We start from the raw sequence: 21,930 nt of genomic DNA on the forward strand, positions 1-21,930 counted from the left end.
CTCTGTTAGAGACGTCTGTTACACTTAAAAATGTCTGTTTCTGTTGATGAACAATGGAGGAAAACATCTTGTAAAATTAGCGGATTTTATTAAAATGCAGTTTAAGAATAAAATCTAGTGAAGTGAATACGCATCTAAAAATGTGCTTATTTGAAAGCTTGTACGTAAGAACACTTAGTCTTCTGTATTCTAATTTTTTTGTATGTTAGATTGTAATCCAAGCCTCTGTAAATGCCACCCGTGGGTAATGTAGTTGAATTTATTGACAATGTAACCATATAAACGTAGCTGGCATCTATACTGTTCTCTGAACTGCTTTCGGTGTGTAGGATTTTTGACAACCATAAAATAATACCACCAGAGTAATAATTAATATAAGACTTCTGAATGTTATAATTACCAAGCAATCAAACACACTGTTTATATATACAGTAAAACATGTCTAAACCGAACCCTTTTCGACAATTAGAATATGTTCAGTTCAGACAGATGTGCGGTTTACAAAGGATCAACATGCATTTCAATTAATATTAAGGGTATTAAAAAGGGCCTGGTGTAGTAGATTAATCGGGGTTCGGTTTAGACAGGTTTCAATGTACAACATAAAAAAACATCAAAGGAGATGGACTGAATCGGTATATACCAATAGCACACGTTACATTGTAACAATAATAATTACGAATGTTCCATAAAAAGTTCCAAGTATGATATCAGACGCAGTATCTAAAATACCTACCTAAAATTGAAAAGTAGTAACCTTATTATATGGTCCCGGACCGATAAAAAAGGTCAATGTAGGGGCATAAATCAGTGATCAACCCAAAACATGTAGCTGTAAGGACTAATGAACCTGTAAATGAACGTATTAGCATTGACTTCTTAAAGAAATGTACCAAATTGGAAATGAAAACCGAAACCGTGTTTTGACTTGACATGGATGATAATGGTTATATTTGTCATCCAACTTGTCGCTTTGTTTTATGTACGACTTCATTCAACCTTTTCACAAAATATCTTGATACAACATTGAGTATATTTCAAATGCAAAAATGTCGACAGAAACTGCATTTGTTTTCTTATAATATTTTCAAAATGATACCAAATTCAGCTGTGTGGTATTTCGGTCCATTACACTCTTAAAATAAGTTGTTTGGAGTATTTTCCCATGTAATATGTAACAAAGTGTCTTTGTAGCTTCGGCATATTATTTCACGTGAGCTACATAATTGTAAATAACAAACACAAAACGAAACAAAAAAGTAAACGGTAGCATTTTTAGTGCTCAATTTGATGTAAAGTTATCTTTCACCATCGTTTTATTGTAGAAAATAGTGCTACATTGAGTTTGCTTCTATCTATCTATTTATTCTTTCCTGGTTGATATGCAAATACATAGTGCTTTATTCTTCCCTATACATTTTTTACATCACTACTGTCAATCTTTGTACCTGTTTTATTGAGAAGTTTTGCAATCCTCTTTGCAGCAATAACTGAATAGGCTACAATAAAAAGAATGACAGAATGAAGATTGCCATTACGTACGTAGTTTAAACGCTGATATAATGGTTGGATAATTCTCGTATTCTGAAAGTTGTGCTGGAGTCTCTTTCTCCGCTCTGTATGTAAAAAGGAAAGTGCTTTGTTTAATTTTATATTAGTTTTGTCTTGTTTTTTGGGGGGGGGGGCTTTTTTATATGTCAGTAGCTGATTGGCCAATTTGTGGATATTAGTTATATCATATCAAAGGGAAGTAATTCCATAGAAGGACAATAATTTTTGTACAATCAAAAGCATTGTAGTAATGCTCTCTCTCTCTCTCTCTCTCTCTCTCTCTCTCTCTCTCTCTCTCTCTCTCTCTCTCTCTAATAACTTTCTAAAAATAATCTGAATTCTAAAAATGCAGTAATCGAAAAATAATGCTTAGACAGTCTTGTTTGATTTTCCATTTGTCTATGGAATGTGGCAGACCATTTTTTATTTAAACAATAATGTTTAATTTTACATCTGATACTTGGAATGATAGCTCATGTTATAAGAGCAGAAATAATGCAATGTATAATTGAAAACTATTATTGAGGCAGTACTGTAGTAGAAAAAATATTATTGTAAACTTAAAACTTATTACCAGCACTTGACATATTGTCATTCTTGTACTTTTTATTTCCCACAAGAGATGCTCCTGATTCTATATCTCGTTTAACTGAAAGGAAATCTAATACTGATTACTATGTTAGAGATTTGGTCCAGTCTGAACAATTTTTATGGCGAAAAAATTGCAACAATATATATTTAGATTCAAAATTACTGACGTGTATCGTTTACCCTAAATATCTTTTAAAAATTCCACCAAATGTATGACCATAACAAATTGTAAAAGTTGACTTCATTTCCTAATGTTCGGCTGAAAATAACTCTGGTTACCAGCTCAAACAATTTTGTTAGTTGATTATTTTTACTTCTCATTAAATTAACTAAATATCGTAAAAGTTTTGGGACAAAGAGATTTTGACAATTCTTAATTTCAATAAATATTTTTTGGCGGTTATATAATCTACCAACCACCACTTCAGATAGATATTTTTTCTTAGTTAATTATTGTACATTTCTTTTTTGCAAAATCGTATTTATTGCTTCTGTAGCTCAAGTTAATTTGTTAATGAACAATAAAGTTGCTGGATTGGCTGACTTATTACTACCTAAAACAGTGTCATCATTATATCAGCAACAAAAGACATGAAATAGTTTAAATCTACCATGTAATTGATTACAAATTCTTCACGAACTATAAAAGCATGGTGAAACTTGGTTGTACTTATATTTACTTTTAGAGCTTTTTGACCAAACACAAAGATTTTGAAGAAAATAAATTATTTTGTTTTTCAAAGTTACCATTCGCCATGGCATATATCTTTTCTTTGCCCTCTGTCCTTTCCTGAAAAGAATTATGCAACAGAATTTGTTAAAAATACTTGCAGTTGAAGATAAAGTTGAAAGCTGTTTTGTTAACTTATTTTTAATTTCTACAACAATCAAAGCGAAGATTAAGTATTAATATATATCGTACTGATTTTCTTGCTATCCAGTGCACTTCATTTTAAATCTGTTAACCGTAGATTGAAGCAAATATCCAGCAGGACATAGAAGTGCTGCTGTCTGAAAAAAAACTCGGTTAAAAATACGTACATAATTTAGTTCCTTCCTCAGTCCCTTGTTTGATTCCTTCAAACCCCTGTTTACACTGAGCAGAAAGTAAATAGTCATCCTAAAGAATGAATTTAAATACAGTAATTATTCCCTATTTGAAATGGCGTTAAACATCTATGAGAAGCAATTGTACTCACCATTTAATATTTTCACTTCAATGTAAACAATTCACCCCTATAAAATAAATACTTTTAAGGGAGTAAATTATTTGTGAGGAGCATAGTCAGTCTAATATTTTAACCACGATTTTATGAAGAAAAATATATTTATTTTATCGGGTTGAAATATTTATAAGATCAACAGCAATGTGTGTGAGTGTAAAAATAACATTCTTGAGATAGCCCCGAGTGATAGTTATAAGCCAAACAGGCAATCGGAGCGTAATACTCCGTCATTTCTGCGATACTAAAAAATAAATTCCGGTAAGATTCTTCCGCCTAGTGCCTCTGAGGACTTTCTATTGTGTAACGAGAAAGGCTGGGGAGTTCCAATTAGCCAAACAATGTTCGATTCGGTAATCAGCAGAAAGGAAAATTCCGCACAAGAAATGAATTTTATCAAAAAACGAAAATCTATTAGCGTTAATTCTCATCATTAAAATATTCACATACATTCCTTTCATTGTTTCTACTTCATCACACAATTCATGGTACAACCGTATTTTAGAAAGTTCGGGATAAGTTATATGTATTTACGCGTATTTTTCCCCTGTTCCACTGACTGTTCAATGTTCAAGAACCTTATCTGGTTCCCTGGTCATTATCATAACGCTAAAAATATAGACTCGGATTACTAGCGACGGATGCACGCATTATTTGAGTAAATAGCCTCTTATGAAATAAAATAAAAACAATGATGAGATCATCTTAATTAACTTAATAGTTGTGCATTTATATCGAAAGATAATATAGGTAATTTGAATAAAATATTTCAACGTATTTTTTTTAATTTGAATATTAGAACGTATAAAAGTAAATAAAATAACGTCATAATTGCTCAGCCGCCCAAAAGACAGAAGACGTCACTGGTGACCCGGGGTTATATCGGAAACTTGTTGAACGAAATATTACCCTAGCTTCCGGGTTATTCAAGAACCTAACTGCCTTTGAAAAAATATAGCTCCGGTTGTATTATTTAAATAGAAGCATAGCTTTTCTTACAGAGGAAAGGTAATCCTTTTTGGGATTAATGAAAAACGGTCAGTTTATTGTGCATTTGTTCACGTCCAAGTTCAAGCGTAAAATATTCCCATCATCCATGAGAAGTACAGAAGATAGATAACTAATTATGAATATGATTGCCTCATATAGGCGTCTGTTTTATGTTATTATGCTCAAAGTTGCAGTAAGGGTATTCAGTTGAACTATACGGTTTATACTTGTTTATTCTGTTATATTTGGCCTTTTATATTATTAAACTACGTACCCGAGAAGCATTAACACGGGTAATATGACACCAGGAGAAGCAGCGTAATTGATACCTGCTCTCAACGCAGAAGGTAAGTCGTCGTCAATGGTTCTACTTATAACTTCAAACATCTTCTTCTGACCACTACAATACAGATCAACAAGACAAACAGTGTAATTAATTGCCATGGGACAAGTTTAAAAATGTTAACAAAAAACTTTAAAATTCAATAGTGTACAATAGTTACATTAGTCTGCACTTTTCAAGTCGTAGAGTGATTCTAGTCGTACTTTTTTTATATTTTATCGAATGGTATGTTACTTAAAAATACCTTACCTGAATGGTCCACAATGTGGGGATGGTTCAATGGTTACGATGGCGAACAGCGGTGGTAACATAGACAGAAACAACATGACCAGTAGCAAGGCATAGTATGTGTTGTTAGATCGCGAAGCTCTGAATACACCCTCATGCGGAGAGTTACAAACCAACACAGCCCATGATCTCAAGTACAGTAGTATAAACAATTTCACCAGATTCAGCAATGGAAGTCCTGGTGCAAAGAATGTTCCTAACCTTCAAATGTAACGGTTATTATATTTAAGTTTATAACAATTCTATTTTCCTGCTCAAAATGAAGTTTCAGTAAAAATATTTTCAGACCACATTACTAGTTTTGAAAAGAGACGCCGAAGTCCCATTCAATCTTATATTTGATACCAAACCACGAGGAAAAAAACAAATATTTACCATATGACGCCTTGATTGCTGATAAGGTGTAGAATGTTCTCAGCAGTCTTGAAATCTGCATACTCTGGCTGAATCAAATTATTGAATGTGAAATATCATTTGGATTCAGGTTATTCGTAAGTGCATTTGTTGGGTTTTGCCATATGCGTTCATCTTCCGTTGCATAATATTAATTCGATACGACATTCTTTTGACTTATAGAAAAAAATGATTTATTTTCTTTGTCAGTAAAATTCGATTTAGTGAAATAATTGCATTATAGACCCGTATATTTTAACTGCGGGGTTGTCTATGAACGTGCATGACATTTTGTTCTATTGTAGGGCTTGGGAGAACGAAAGAATTTTTGCAGCGAAAGTGTGTATTAAGCATGTTCATTGACTACCCCGCAATTTACAGGAGCTGAGCTGTTTGTGTGCCGTCTGTTGCAGTGTTTTGGAGCTGGTACAGAAAGTGTATAGATTAGATTTTGTCTATAGGAAAAATATTTTTTTTTCTGTAAATTTTATTAAGTGAAATGTTTTTTTACTTATAACATTTGAAATATAACCTACAAGGTCAACAACAAAAGTAACTTGATATATGCATTTTTAGAATATTACATTTTTAAATCGATTATAGTTATTAACATATCTTACAAAGGTTTTCTCCATATCCCAGAAGCAAACTACGTTGAAATATCTGATGAAGAGTCCACGGAGAAACTCCTGAATGAAAACGGTCCCAACAACAAATACTAAATCCATAATAGTTAACTTGAATATTTCCTGAAATGATAATACAATTTTGAAGTTTTTAAAAACTCCAGCAAATACCCCATCTAGTATAACACATTTTTCCCTTTAAATTCAGGATGACAATTCGAGTTAAAAACCAACTTAATTAATTTTTAACTTTTAACAAATAAAACACAAAAAAGAACTTTATAGGAAACTTCAGCTGTACGTTTTATGAGATAGAACTTCAAACGGTAGTGTTTGTAATTTACGATTAGAATATTCGGTTTTTTTTTTTTTTGGTTTTTTTGGGTTTTTTTTTTTTTTTTTTTTTCAGTTAAAGTATTTCTGGTGTCTGTTTTCTGTAAATTATTTAACAGAAACTTTTCAGTGTATTTAACAAAGAGGTACTCAAAATATATAAGTTTGATTTGATAGTTTTGGTAAATGTTCGATTCCTCTTTAGTTAGTCCAAATAGAATATATTTTTGATTGACTTTCAAGCATTCAGTATATCATAATTGTTTCTTAACAAACGTGTAAATCAATCTGTCAAAAGCGAATCTAAACAGTCGGCTTTGTAGGAAGCACTGAATATGTAAACCGATCAGGTTTCTTTCTTGTTGTATGTACATGAATCTTTTAGTTTCGTCTTTGATGTATTGTTTTAGAAATAACACTATTTACGTAGATAACTTAAAATAACCTCTTCGACAAACTTTCAATCAACTAATCCGATGCAAGATGCAAAAGATGTCAAACCTGTCCTATCATAGTCTCCCAACATAATCTAGAATCTAATAATTTGGCCTCCGAAGTACAGTTTGTTTCCTCTTTAGCTGTAGATGTAGGGGTTGTACTTGTTTCGTTACACATGGTATATAAAAGTATGTTATTCATTTCTTTTTTCTGAAATAAAGAGCGGATAGTACATTGCATTTCTATGGTTAAATAATAGTATTAATATACAATAATAAAAATGTTTTTCACCATACATTTGATTTTGAAAAAGAAAGAAACATAAGGAAGAAAGGACCAAACACTTCCAAAAGTGTCACAACTTTATATGTAAATTAGGAGAATGAGATCCAAAAAAATGGTCGACCATTGTATAAAAGACATAATACTGACAGATGATAAAAGTAAACATGCTTAAGTTTTACACTTTATTGAGTATTTTTAACTTTAAGATATTAATATTCGGTTGAAAACTGAAAATAATGTTGAAATAACCAATGTTTTTTTTTTTACTTATTTGTATCTAAAGACAAACATACCATATCCTCTTGTTTCCAGTACAATGCAATGAACAAAGTATACATATTTAACAAATTCAAACCAAAAATCCTGCAAAAAATATGTTTATTTAAAACGTTATTCAAAGGTGTCTTAAATGTTTGTTACAATAACATATTTCAGAATGATCACATAACTTCAAAGTTATCATTTCAAAATATTTGCAGTCGCAGAGTTCGCAGACTTGAACAAACGAGTTAAAAAACAATAGTGGTATGATGATATTGGTCTTAAAATGAACAATTTTCTTGGTACCAATGGAGTATAAGAAAAAAATATCCCACCTGTATTGTAATACTAAAACAAACTTCCGTTATAATCAAGAGTGTGTCTGTATTTATCATGTAGAAAGACTCTGCTCTTGTTTTTGATATTTATGAAGTAAAAAATAATCCAGTGCATGTTCTGTTTGTTTTATTTTGTTTTGTTTTGTTTATTTGTTTGTTTGTTTGGTTTTTTTTGAAAAGCGGCGGATATGTCTACTCTTCTAGAGCACTATTCCATTTTACCTTGCCAGCTGCCATTTTAAATTGACTCGAGGATGGTACTTCTCCATCAAAGAAACAATATCAAAGAAAGTAGGGAAAAGTGTTGATATTAACGTCATTATTACTGTCAGCTAGAATATAAAAGATTTTGTAGATATAAACATATGTAGATAACGATTTTCCCCTGTAATATCGATAGGATAAAACTCGAGAAGACTAACGAAAGTTTTCAAAACAAATAACATAAGGAATATATAAATTCATCAGAAACTTTTTTAAAATAAAGATAGCTAGTTCTCAGTCAATTTAAACCTGTGTTTCAGAATAAAGTCGATGATAGAGATTTACATGTTGATTGATTGTAGAATGAAAAGATAAAACATGAAATATTTTGATACATGTATGATGAAGAATGTTCACACAAGTTTAGTAGTTAGTGGAGGTTTTAATTATGCAGAGTATTTGTTGTCATAATTTTAATTACCCTACCTCTTGTTGTTCCCAAAAGCTTATCTCTTTTCCATTTTTATGGTTACGTATTTCTACCTCTCTTGATCTCTCTACACACAGTTGTATGATGTAAGTACTCAAAGCCAAAAGCAGTAACACAATGATGTTGGCAACAACACGACAAAGTATTAACACATACCTGGAACACCATATGGAAACAAAAAATAAAAATATTAATGAAAAATATTGAACACATAAAAAAAGAAGGGATTCATGAAATTATGTCACTCCTGTTTCATTTGCTCTTTTCCTTTGACAATTGTCATTAAAGTTCAGTTGTAGAAATGTTCTGAAGTGAATCTGGTAGTTTTTTTACACTTTTAATTAGGAGGAAGACCTAGGGTAAGGAACACAACTCTTACAAACCATTAGGTCTCACTAACCACTTCCAGGTCAAATGGCCACCCCTATGTAGTACAAAAAAAAAACACAATGAACCTAGACATATGCATTGTAAGTGCATTATCTGTGTGTACTATGATTAAAAGTAGTCAAAACAAAGCTGAGAATGTGTACTTTAAAATCATATACATAATAAACTACAAAAGTGTATGAATATTGTTTACGTGTGTGAGTAATTTGCCTCCATGCTGTCAGTTAGCAGGAAGGTGAAAATGTGGATTTTCAGTATTATTTATTCAAGCAAAATTGTGTGAAGAATTTCTACAATCATCGTACCATTAGCATAATGATTTTGGAAGCCTTATTTTCCAAGCTTTGCAATGGTGTGCAACTTTAAGATGTCATTTGTCATTTAAATTCACAGTGAAACTTTGAAAATTACTTTTTTAACATGTAAAGTAATGGAAATGTTAGAAGTGGTTAGCGAGACCATAGACTGTTTGTTTATTTAACACTTTGCATCAATTTCATTTAAGCATCAAATTAACTTGGACTGGCTTCATTCTGTTTTAAATGAAAGCTTGATATGCTTTGAGAAATTGAATATGAACATGTCACGATTTCAAGAGTTGTGTCCCTTACCCAAGGTCTACCTCCTTAAATACTCATTTTATACCGGTGTCCATCTTGACTTACAAGTAAAACAATGGCAAGAGAGGGAAAATTTAAATATACCTATACGTTATCATAAAAGGGTCAATTATTAATTTTATGAAGTAAAAGTAACGTCACGACTTACGATTACGAAGAAATAAGTCATATCAAAGTAAAAAAATGTATAACTTAGTTGCATTGTCATTGAAAATGTAACTTATCAACTAAGTATGGTTTGTGTATAACATGATCAACGCAAAAAAAAACTTTAATAAAATTAATTGGATACTTCACTTCTTCTGTTCTACTTTCTTGTGCCGTTCTTCTTCAATACTTTCCTAGTAATATAAGACAACAATTCATTATACTTAAACGCCAGAGGAAAACTTATCAGTGTACTAAACAAAGAACCTTTACTTTCTTGAAGCAATTAAAAGCTAGTTAATCTTTTTGCTATATTTTGTAGCTGTGTAATAAAGCATTCTATTTTATTGAATCACCTGCTGCAAGGTAGTAGTCTTTTGTCGAACAGAAAATGTTCAACTTGTTTACACTATCTCCTTGAATAACTACGTATTTGTGTCAATTGTAACAGTGAGGCTAATTCATTCCTTGTATGAAACATGTGGCTACAATGTTGTAACTCTTTTAACATACTTTGGTCAAATTCATAGGTTCAGGATTTGCCTTCCCGTATTCGATATTTTTTCTTTTTTTTTCTTTTTTGAGTACTTCTTCTGCATATTTTTTCTTTTATAATCTTGAACTTCCTTAGTATTTGCTTTTATTGCTGCTACTAAAAGGTTCCTCCTTGAAACACGTGAGCAGCGTATCAAAATTTGCTAAATTTTATATGATTGGTATTTTGTATTAACTAAAACTATTTTGTGTACAATAGTGTGTACGTTTATGAAATTATTGTCTTAATAATTGGGATTAATACTGGGTTCAATTTCCTGCTTACTCATTACTGTCAAATGTTAAATGTTCCCCAAATTGTTTTTAGAATCTCTCCAGGGCAATTCTTGATCTTTGTGCGTCATTAGTTCAATCTTAACTTTATTTGAAGACCATAACTTATTACATATGATCAGGATTTAAATTTTACATCAATTCCTGTGTGCCTGCAAAAGTATGCTTAAAATGTTGAGGTTAAAGTATTTATGTATACGGCGTGACTATTTGTAGGAAGTTCTTAAACTACTTATTGCATTACCTATTTGACTACTAAAACAAATTAAGTATCGTACAATCTCATGAAAATATTGTTTGTATGTTATGGTTGCAACTCAAATTTGTGTAGTTTAAAAAGTATGATAAACTGAATAGACAATCATACAAAACTGAATTCAAGATGTACAACAACAAAACGGACGATTCTTTAGAGATTTTGTAACAGACATGAATGGAAACAAATAAAATGTGACAAAGATCTTAGTATTTCAAAATATAAATATATATATGTATAATGATGTTTTGGGACCAGCTGCTGCCTGCCCTCTAGTGTAAGGGGTTTCCGCGTCGTTCCTTGAAGACCAATGTGTGGCTTTGGGATTTCATGTTCATCCCGTTGGGGTTGTTGTCTCTTTGATATATTCATCATACCTATTCTCGTTATATCAAAAAACAGAAAATCATTAGCAAGATCCGGGGTATCAATAGTGTATAAAAACGAATTGTTTCTTAATGTATATTTTTTCAATTGTAGGATCAGTTACCTTAAACCCTGTTGCAATGCAAGCTCTTTTATTATTAGAAGTCTCTGTGTGACCAATTGTATAATCCCAGCCATTAAATAGTTTACTTGAAAATGTAAAATGTTCCTCCTTATTTGATAGGCCACTTCTTCTGCTGTTGGATGCCATCCTGAAATGTACTGGTATAATGTCAAGACGATATCATTAAATTGAAAATGTCAGAAATAGAGCACAATAGATGTCATGTGTGTAACTATTTGTTAATGAAAGGTGATTGCATGACGATTTTTTTCAATGAATGTAGTATGCAACACAGTCTAATTAAAATTAGACCTGGCGTTCGCAAGAGAAACATAAAAATAGGAGGGGCTATTTTTAATTATAGACTTATGCAACAAAGACTGTTTTTCAATGTTCTAAAAAGAAGAAAATTGCAAGTATTCAAATGTCACTATTATATTGTGAATTTTAAAATTAAGTTTTATTTTACTCACTGTCGTAGTACAACAACAAAACTGAACGCAAATCCAGCGAGTCCTACAACGAGATATGCCAGTGGGAGTCTGTAGTTGTTTCCTATTTCTTTATCGTTTCCGAAATAACCGTAGAATATTGGTGAATATTTTACTACTCCCTGAAAACATGTAGAACAACATTCGCAATTTTCGCAAATAAATACATTTGTTCTGTTTTGTTTTGTTTTAATTTTAAAACGAAATCATTTGAAATAAATTTCGCATATGGATAACAACTATTCAGTTGTATCTAATTGACGTTGGTTTTTGTTAACTTCTTGGCATAATTAAGAATTACCAAAAGCAAGTTTTACTATATATATGTATAGATACTTATTGCTAATTCTTATTATTTTTTAAACAAAGAGCATATTGTTACTGTACTTCAGGAATTAAAACACCTACCTCTGCTTCCCATATTGTTTTCAGGTCTGCTGAGTTTTGTCTCTCCTCTTTAGGGATGGTTTTATAATCCACACTCTCATGGGGATACCCGAACAGAATGTAATAGAGAATAAAGTGAAAACGAGGAATGTGTGAAAAAGATATAAAAAACTAATAGTGGGTAAAGAGGGGTTAATGCATTTTGTAGGCTTTCAATGAAGGAAATGAAATTTTCCTAACCTGGAGTATGCCTTACAATATTCACTGAAACAGTAAATACCCCGAAACGGCAAATACACCGGTTCGGCGAAATGGGAATCACATTATACCCTTAACATAAAATCATTCAAAGGCTACATCGAGGTTTCTTATTTAGGACAGGCGCAAATGATTATGCGGTGTTGTACTAGTTCGATGTGATCGAAATCATCCTTCTATTATAAATAAGGTAAACTTGGGGCGAAATGAATATAGGCTGCAATTTGTAATATCATTTTTTCATTCGACTTTGAGTGTTTTGAAGGTATTAAATAAAATTTTATAACATATTTTATGGTCTGTTAAAATATAATGTTGTTAATTAATATTAAAATTTACTTATCTCTGGAATTATTAAAAAGCACAGTGGTAGCGCTGTCAGCCATAGATTGATCCACAAAAGCCATCGCAGAAATACAAAATATGATACCACAACAGACCCAAAGTGGCCTTAAAGAAGAATGCAGGAGTCATTATTTGGGCTTAGGAAATATGTTAAATTTTATTTTACATAAATATTAATGAATATATTTGAAAAAAAAATCATTTTTGTCTGGAAATTTCAGGTTCTTGTGATGATTTAAAAGCGAATATTAATTGTAATGTCTCTTTTTATTTTACAAAAATGTTGTTTTATGAGTTGGTGGTATAGCTTGTTATTTTATTTTATTTTTTTAGTTTTGCAGTGAAATATTAAATAAAGAAAAAATAACTAGATTTCAAATTGTCTCAGATTATGACATATTGAAACAGTATTACCTACTTTCAATAGCCTTTATTTTCATTTCCCATGGGATGAATAGCTGTGTTAAATTTCGCAGACTTTTCTTAGCTTTGTTTAATGTCTGCAATAAATGTACACCTAAGGAGTCAACATTTTACTTACTACAACTATAGAGTTGCCCCTATATAATCAAGTGACATAAATAAAAAAGATAAAAACGAAACAAGACATACAGAAGCCAGAAATCCCTGACTTGGGACAGGCGCAAAATATTCGGCGAGGTTTAAGTACTTTAGCGTGATCACAACCACCCCCTTCAAAATCTGGCCAGTGTGGAAAAAAATTAAACACACCTAACAATCAGTTCAAAAAGGCGTGAGTCCCTAATTGCTACAACGAAGATAGAGAAACTGGATATAAATTACAAAAATGTACAAACTAAGGACTACTAGCAGTTAACTGACATACCAGCCCCAGACCACTTTAAACCTACAAAAAGTTGTGTCCCCATCATATGTAAAATCAATCCCATTCTTCCCATGCGGGTTTGAGAATCACGGTACCTCATATTAAATTATTTAATATTTTTTCAACGAGAGGAAGTTTCTCATGCTCATCTCGTGGAGCGGCTTCGCCATGAGAAACCCCGCTGAATTGTAAGGTATTAGTTTTCTTTTATTTTCAGTTTTCCTAACCTAAATATGTAAGTTTTATAAGCGCTGCAAAGTTTCCTTTTCTGCGGAGTGCTACTTGACGTCACGTTATGTTGTGCCGCTATACGATAATTTTCAATCTCACCCGAGTGGGGTGAGATTGAAAATTATCGTATATGTCAAATGGATTTTAAACAAAAATAGCGATAATAAGTCATACTATAAGGACACAATCTATGTCATGCCAAAATCTGCTTTAAAAGATAGTGTTTTAATTTATATGTAAACCTAATGAGAGAATCAATGTTAATACCAAAGCTATCATTAACGATTTGACAACAATATCATAATTATATCCCTTACGAATGGGCCAACTCAACGGTTTAGTTAACATATTTAGTTAACTTATTGTCAACTAACTTTTTTCATTCTCTTTCAGCTGTTGGATAAAGAGTAGCAATACCGAAGGGGAAATCCGTGGACACCGCAAAATCGGGAACACCAAAAGGACAAGACACAAGGAAAATTAAGTACAGCATTAAAAACTAAAAAAAAGTACGAATCCTTCTGAAAACCGGATGACCTCGGATGCTCCAGAAGGGTGAGCAATACCTGCTTTTTGCAGGTGCTCGTTTAAAGTCAATTTCGACTAAGGACAGGAGGAGGTTACTTAAAACATTGGAAACGGTTACGCCATATTGTAAATAAGGTTATAGTGGCGATCTTAGATATTTTGAAATAATGAGGGCAGCATACCCTTTTCATAGATTTTTGGGCGTTAGTCGCTGAGTACTATCTGGGAGATTAATGTGATGGTCGCGATTTCAATAAAAACGTATGTGAGTTGAGAGACAAAAACTCATAAATGCACGCTGGGGTCGCTGGATTGTTAACTACAATATAATTTTATAGAAGAAAATGCATTAAGTTATGATCACTGATAGTCTTTGTGTGAATCACGTGAATTGAAAATATCTTTCAGAATTAATGTTCTGCTTCAATAAATCAACTAATACGAATGTTCACTCTTAAAAATATTCTTTCGATTGATTCATAACATAATATTGTCATATATAGATTCAATGGTGTAATGGTGTATGTGCTTAACTTGTGACTACAGAAGTCGCTTAGTTTTGATTGTCTTACCATGACACATCTCTCAACACATCCGTGTCGCCTTGATAATTTTCCTTCATATCTTTCAATGTTTCTCTTCGCTAGACTGGAATAATGGATTATATTTATGGATTACAGTAAATATTATTTTCACATAGTTTATCGATGTTTGAAATCGGACGATTCACTCACGTAACTGGTTTGTGAGTGAATGCCCTCATTTCATACATCGATAACATTTCTTATAATTTTCTGAAATGTATTAATCGTTGTTCCTCTTCGAAACCCTCATTCAGTGAAATGGACAATGCAAATGGTGGCATCGAACAGACGTGACGTGGTTGTTACTTTAAAAATTCGAAGTTGATATAGGTAAATATTTCTATTGTTGTTCTGAATGTGCGAGGTCAAAGATGAATGGAGCAAGGCAAAATGCCGTTCGTTTTAGGAAACCAAGAAAATAGAAAAGAAATGGAAACTCATCTTACCTTATGACTTTAAGTTTCTTCTTGATAGGCCATGGTTGAAGTTTAATGTGATCTATAAGAGATTTCTGTAGTTTGATTCGCTTGTACAAGTCATCGTCGTCCTCGATATCGTCATCCTTGAATATTTTCTCGATATTTTCATCGTCATCACTATAATGTAAGATCAATTAAGGTACTGTGAGTACAAAATCAATGTTAGAAATAATATATTAAGTATCTGTTATTAATATTTTTTCATAAAAAAGGGTATAAATGAAAAATTAATTACCATTGTTCGATGATGTTGTGGAGACTTGAAATTGATGTCTTTCTGTCGGTCTTCTTGTCGTCCGATATGGTTGTTCTTCGACGTTTAGACATTCTCGACTTTGCGTCCATTTTTCCTGGAAGCAGGAATTAATTGAATAGCTGAGAATTATTGCATAAGTCAATAATTGCTTAATTTCAATCACTATTTACATCACTTTTCAATCAAAAATAGGAAATTTATTATCAGGTTTAAGTTTATCAAGCAAGGTTTGTTATTGACTTTCTATCACCAGTTCCACAGAAAGGACATGCATCAGTGACGCCTTCAATGACGAACGGGATAAAATAGCTTTTTAAAAGAGTTGGAATTAGAAAAAATCCTTCTTTTTTTTAATATTTGGTGATATAAAACTAATATATTACCGTATAGATTATCGTGAATAATGATATAGAAATCGATTTCACTTGGTTTTATTCTATGGAATGTGGAACCAAATGAAAAACCAAAAAACATTATAGAGGTCTACAAGTCAGAAGCAATATCAGTTCTAAAAATTGGGGAAGTGCAGAAAGGCAAAATACTTACAAACTACAGTAGCTAATTAAACTAGACTTAACCTATGGTACAAGCCATTGGAATAGTTGTTCATGGTGTAGCTATTTAGTTTTGTCCTTGTTATGATGCACATCACATCATAGGTTTGGTTATACAAAATCTAGAATCTGACAGTTTAGCACTTATTGATTGGCTTTTCAGCAATCAAATGAAGGCAAATCCAGTAAAGATTCAGGTTTTGGCTGTGGAAAAACAAGGGATAAAAATATAAGCTTTCATTTGGCTGGAAATACATAAATCGATTGTGAAAATGAAGTTAAACTACTTGGGTTAATCATTGATTTTGAACTGAAATTCAATAGTTACATATCAAACATTTGCAAGAAAGGCATCAAAACAACTTAATATTCTTAAAGGAATTGAAAAATACGTAAACAGATTGGGCGAACTTATACCATTTTGACATATTATCACACTTGCGTTTGTCCACTCAACACTGCTGCAGCAAAGGCAATACAAAACAAATTGAAAATAAAATCCAAGAGCGGGCACTCAGATACATTTAGGAAGACTACCAAAGTAACTATGAACAACTACTAGAAACATCTAAATTGCCAACTTTAGAAATCAGACGGATAAGATCTAAGGCAATCGAAGTATGTAATATTATACACAAAAGAAGTCCATCGTACTTACATGACTTAATAAACTTTAAAACACAATTATTCTTTTCGGTACCAGAATTTAGCAGCAGTTTAATCAGTAAGAACAACCACATATGGCATAAAATCATTCAGGTATACTGCGGCCAAGCTATGGAACGATCTGTCAAAATACTTTAGAACCCAGACCTCTTTCAGTCTGTTAAAAGTCTCATTAATGCGTGCAACTGCATCGCATGTACATAATATCATGCTTTTCGTAAACTAGCGTTTTTGTGTTCATGTTTTTAGCTCACCTGGCCGTAGGCCACGTGAGCTATTGTCATCACTTGTCGTCGTCGTCGTTAACAATTTCTTTAAACAATTTCTCCTCTGAAACTACCGAATAGATTTGCATGAAACTTACAATGACTGTTCCTTAGAGTATCCTGCAAAAAATGACCGTTTGGATTTTTGATCGGTTAAAAAACTGCCGATGTTACTAAAAATCGAACATAGGGGTCAGACAACAGATTTTTGCATATATCTAGGTTTAGCCAAATTCTGACATAGGGTATAAGTATTCAGCATGATGAGATCTATCAGTGGTCAAATTTTGATGAAAATCTGTTTATCCATATTGGATATATTGCCCTTTTTGGACGTTTTTTGCTGTTTTTGATGTTATTACTTTCAAAAATCTTCTTCTCCAAAAATAATATACAGAATTCAATGAAAGTAACAAAATAATCGTTTGAATTTTTGATTGCTTAAAAAATATGGCCGTCGTTACTAAAAATAGAACATAGGGGTCGTACAGTAGTTTTTTGCAAATATCTCCAAAACCATTAGGTTTGGTCAATATCTTTCAATTGCTGAAATATCCTTATTATAAGGCTTACAAAAGTCTTTATGGATCAAAGTTGTCAGACGACTCCATATAAGAGTTATTGCCCTTGAAAAAATTTTTTTTTACAGTTTTCAGCCTATATCTTTAAAAGTCGGATTGATAGAATGAAACTTTCAATTGCTGAAATGATTCTTATTATAACGCCTACAAAATTCTCTGGAGATCAAAGTTGTCAGACTACTCCATATGAGAGTTATTGCCCTTGAAAGGCAAAAAATTACGTTTTTTTTTTTTTGCAGTTTTCAGTCAATATCTTGAAAACTATAATAGATTGAATGAAACTTTCGATTGACGGACTTATCCTTATGATAAGTCCTACCAAGCCTTGATGGAGCCAAAATTGTCGGACATCTTCTTGTTAGAGTTGTTGCCCTTGAAAGGCAAAAATTTAATTCAGGCTCCTGGGAGCCTCTTGTTTTTATTATTATTGCTTGCTTATAGTGCTATCTGATCAGCTTTCATCAATACTAATGAGTAAATATGCTTATTGCTAGCTGCTTCATTTTTTGGCCTTAGTTTATTTATTGTCTTAATTCCATTTTTAGAATTCGCATGTATGTATTGAAAGGCAGTGCACAATATGACATTACCACATGTGATCTGTCTTTTGAAATGTTGTCATTTTATCTAGATGCTTTGATGCTTTCTGTGCATTTAATACTGTATGTATTGTGTATCTTTTCTGTTACTTCATTAGGGCTTATTCCTATTGCACGGAAACATTTTCTCTGTCATCTTGCAAAATCATTCAAAAGTATGTATTTTCAATGAGCAAATAGTATTTGAAATAATGCAAAAAATGTATTTAAAAAAAAATGTTTTTTTTTAATATGTCAGGAAAAAAGGTTCGCTGACCCCCGATATTACTTTTGAAATATAGGAGTTCGCTTAATAAAAAAAAATATACGACCCCCAAGGTCCTGTGTTAATTCTTATACAACCATGTACAGGGCTGAATCCAGACACTTTGAAAAGGAGGAATGCCAGGCGAGTTTCCCTCGGAAAAAGGGGGTGCTAGGACATTATTTGCCATTTATGTCAATTTTACCCATGAAATTGACCAATTTTCCAATAAAAAAGGGGTGCCAACCCCCCTGCAACCCCCTCCTTCTGAATCCGCCACTGATGTACATGAATATCTATATAAAAGTGTTTGTTAGTATTTTTTAGTTTTTTTATTGGATTTTTGTGAAAAGATTTAGTAGAATTTGTTGGCAAAAATGAAATGGCAATACACCCTTTTAACCGAAGGCGAGATTTACAAACTTCTCGCATGGTCGCCTGGCTCATCGTATAGCTTGTGAATAAAAAAAACATCGCGACCATAACTTTTCAGAGAATCGATTCGATACGTTTCATCAGATGATTTAGTTGTGTTTTATAATAAATTTGTTGAACAAGGTTCTACTATTTCTAAACTATTGGCTACGGGATAGTTTGTTTAGTATCATTTGAAATCTCGTGGGTTTGTAAATGTGACTGAGAATGTTTCGTTGCTATAGGAATCGGTGGCCCCTTTCGGCCAATGCAGTGTTTAGAACGCATTCCAGTGAAAATTTAGAACTTATTCCAAATTTTTCGAATTGTCAATGCCAAAACAGGGACTTTATATGTGGGGTGTATACATATTCCCTTACTCTCATTCCTGCATAAAGTATAAACTAAAGTTAATTTCATTTTAAGTCGGCATTAAGACAAACATGAGCTCTTAAACCGACTTATATTCTATAAAAACACAACAAAGCAACAAAGCATAATTACATACATGTAAAGCACAGCATGCACAGCACAAACAACATATAAAGCATAGGTCTACACGCAGATAAATGAAGTACTTCCAAATAAAAAATTAAAATATAGGACAGTACGTACTCACATGTATTTGAGTTTAGGTTTTAATTTTAGGGGGAAGCACCATTGCTTTTTTGCTTTTTTGAGTGGCCATGCCTGTGTTTGAAGTTTACAGAATAATAAACTTTATCTAAATATACATGCAGGAACGATAACTCCATATCGCAATTAGTACTTCAGAACTTTGATGCTGCTGAATCTGAAAACATCCGGGCATCGATCGCTAATAATCAATATTCAAGATGGTAGAAAGTGATGTAGAGATGAATGATATTGATAACTTACAGTTACCTGAAAAACGAGTGCGTGTAAGATTTGTAGATTATGGAGTAAAGGGACACATTGGCATGTTTGAAATTTTCTAGTGCTAAGAATACAGTATTTAAATAAAAACAAAATACAATACTGTCCTAACTTATCTAAGCCGGCTAAGGCTAAATAGAACCAGCTGACTGTCATCTGATTCTGAGTAGATACGTGTATTTTAAAACTGTTAAATTATTTGTTCAGTAAAAAGTTCATCAATTACAAATGACAGTGAGTGGTTGTACATAAAATAGTGATGAAAGTTGCTGTCATGCTGACTAACATATCAGAATGAAAATACACTGATGACGTGATGTAGCATTTATGCACAGTCCTACATATAGATAACTAAATACAATGTATATGATTGAAAGAAGTACATTTAGTTCTAGGCAGTGGGATCTTCTACAGGTTAATTGTTCGCACATTTACTCTAATAAATACAAAATAAATAATTTCTGTGACTTTTTCTGTGTCTGACCAACATAAAATCCATCCATTTTCAAGCACAAGGGCTTGCTTCCACTATCAAATATGCAGCCCGACTAGTATACAACACGAATAGAAAAACAGTTCGATATAGATACAATAGTGTAACACCACCCCCTTACACTGCACTCACGGAACGTAGTGTTAGGGGGATAAGTTATCGCATCTAAGCTTGCTAAGCCTTTAATAGTCGTACATTTGCAGATAAGTCCAACAATATTTCTGTAACGTTTCTGTCACGATTCTGCATGTTATTGATGCAAACCGGATGTTTGGACGAGGAGCCACTGCTTTAGTTATATGTTCCAGGGTGAACCTTACTGCACATTGTATATATTTCTGTAGTGTCAGGCAACATTTTATAGTGTACATGCTGTGTTCATTCCAGAAAATTGCAAAAGGGGGCCAGTGGCCCCCTTTACAGTCAAACGGCCATTTTTATAAGAATGGGGGCCAATATGGCTGTATGATAGAGAATCATTTTTAGATACCTTTGTAACAAGAGAGATTCAACTGTCAAATAAATTGTTTATATACACTCTATGGTTTCATTATCAGGTGAGGTACTTGTATACACCTCCAGTAATAAATACAAAAAAGATGTGGTTTATTTATCATGACATTCCGCTGATTCAAATTGTCATTCATTTTGATGTTGCATCTCCATTTAGACTATTCTTATCAGGATCATATCACACCCAGGCCCACAGACATTCAAAGTTCTCCAGGTTCTCTGATCGTGTCTGTTGGTTTCTTGTCAGTCGGCTTATCTGTAATTTATAGGGTACCATCAGCAGGGTCAGGGGAAAAGGTCATGTCCCCTGCAGCACCGCCTACTTTTTCTGTAAGTCGTTTTGACCTGCATGCTGAAAATATTTTATCTTTTGTTTTTCCTGTTTACTATGAAACGGTCAAGGCCACTGGTGCTTCCAGACATGGAACCGAAAAAAATATGGAAATTCAGAGATTGACCTACATGTACATAATACTTTGCACCTGGAAGGCCCACATGCCACACTTTTTGTGCACCATACATAAAATATTTGCGCCAGTGGCATATCGGCATGGTCTGGAATGAACACTGTACATGTATTTGAGCAATTTTTTGACACTGGTTTTAAATCTCATAGTTCCATTTATTTTTCTCTTTGCAGAGTTTAAAAAAAGGAAGATAGTCATTACAGTTTATCTAGTAACATAAATGATATTAACAAGCTCTTGGTGATATTAGATAATAGATTTTAATTTAGATAATGGTAATTAATTATTGGAATAAAAATGTAATGAAACCCTCAAAGATTTAAAATGTGAAAGTACATGTAACCAGGTCATCATCATAGTATTCCACAAACTGAAACCTAGTGGACTTGTCAAAATGCTTGTCAATAGGAAGACCAGCTTCAAAGAAAGCCATCCGGTAGCGGATTATGGTCCAGATGAAAACTTAAATGACAATGCAGACATTGATTGGGTTAATAAGGCATTTGTGAGGAGGTTACTCAGAGTATGTGCACTGGTCAGTATCCTTTCTGTCAGTATGAACACACCACACACATTCCGGGAGAACAAGGAGTTGATGTACCTGACCTTCATCTTTGATCTGATTGTCACCTTCCTTTTCTCAGCTGAGATGATTGCTAAAATGCACATAAGAGGCATTTACAAGGTAATTCCATATACTAATTGAGTTTCGAAAGTTGTTAAGTATTACTCTTTGAGTGAATCA

At 32.6% G+C, this 21,930-nt stretch overlaps 3 protein-coding genes across 4 annotated transcripts in view; 1 reads left to right on the forward strand and 2 right to left on the reverse strand.

Annotated features, from left to right (window-relative positions):
* Positions 1-99: 99 nt before the first annotated feature.
* Positions 100-12,628, reverse strand: LOC148628883 (transmembrane channel-like protein 3). The gene is made up of 17 exons (XM_088571292.1): positions 12,587-12,628; positions 11,985-12,134; positions 11,559-11,698; positions 11,086-11,233; positions 9,662-9,705; positions 8,351-8,510; positions 7,883-7,992; positions 7,355-7,424; positions 6,840-6,986; positions 6,000-6,128; positions 5,362-5,429; positions 4,948-5,187; positions 4,630-4,755; positions 3,184-3,262; positions 2,890-2,932; positions 2,126-2,200; positions 100-1,499 (listed from the first exon to the last, which is right to left on the reverse strand). The coding sequence occupies exons 1-17, from the start codon at positions 12,626-12,628 to the stop codon at positions 1,411-1,413; spliced, it is 1,860 nt and encodes a 619-aa protein (XP_088427418.1). The 3' UTR covers positions 100-1,410.
* Positions 12,629-12,882: 254 nt separating this feature from the next.
* On the reverse strand, positions 12,883-15,606 carry LOC148628884 (transmembrane channel-like protein 3). Its single transcript, XM_088596285.1, has 4 exons — positions 15,471-15,606; positions 15,203-15,352; positions 14,745-14,820; positions 12,883-13,066 (listed from the first exon to the last, which is right to left on the reverse strand). The coding sequence occupies exons 1-4, from the start codon at positions 15,578-15,580 to the stop codon at positions 12,977-12,979; spliced, it is 426 nt and encodes a 141-aa protein (XP_088452411.1). The 5' UTR covers positions 15,581-15,606; the 3' UTR covers positions 12,883-12,976.
* A 3,991-nt stretch (positions 15,607-19,597) lies between these two features.
* Positions 19,598-21,930, forward strand: part of LOC148628885 (sodium leak channel NALCN-like) — a 33,961-nt gene continuing 31,628 nt past the window's right edge. For both annotated transcript variants that reach the window (XM_088596296.1, XM_088596301.1), the window contains exons 1-2: positions 19,598-19,711; positions 21,359-21,870. In XM_088596296.1, the coding sequence (XP_088452422.1) occupies positions 21,580-21,870 (291 nt within the window). In that variant the 5' untranslated portion in view covers positions 19,598-19,711; positions 21,359-21,579. The remainder of the gene's footprint in view (positions 19,712-21,358; positions 21,871-21,930) is intronic.

This window comes from Perna viridis, chromosome 1 (genome assembly GCF_037379345.1).
Source record: "Perna viridis isolate PV_CMFRI_1.1 ecotype Kerala chromosome 1, ASM3737934v1, whole genome shotgun sequence".
Lineage (NCBI taxonomy): Eukaryota > Metazoa > Mollusca > Bivalvia > Mytilida > Mytilidae > Perna > Perna viridis.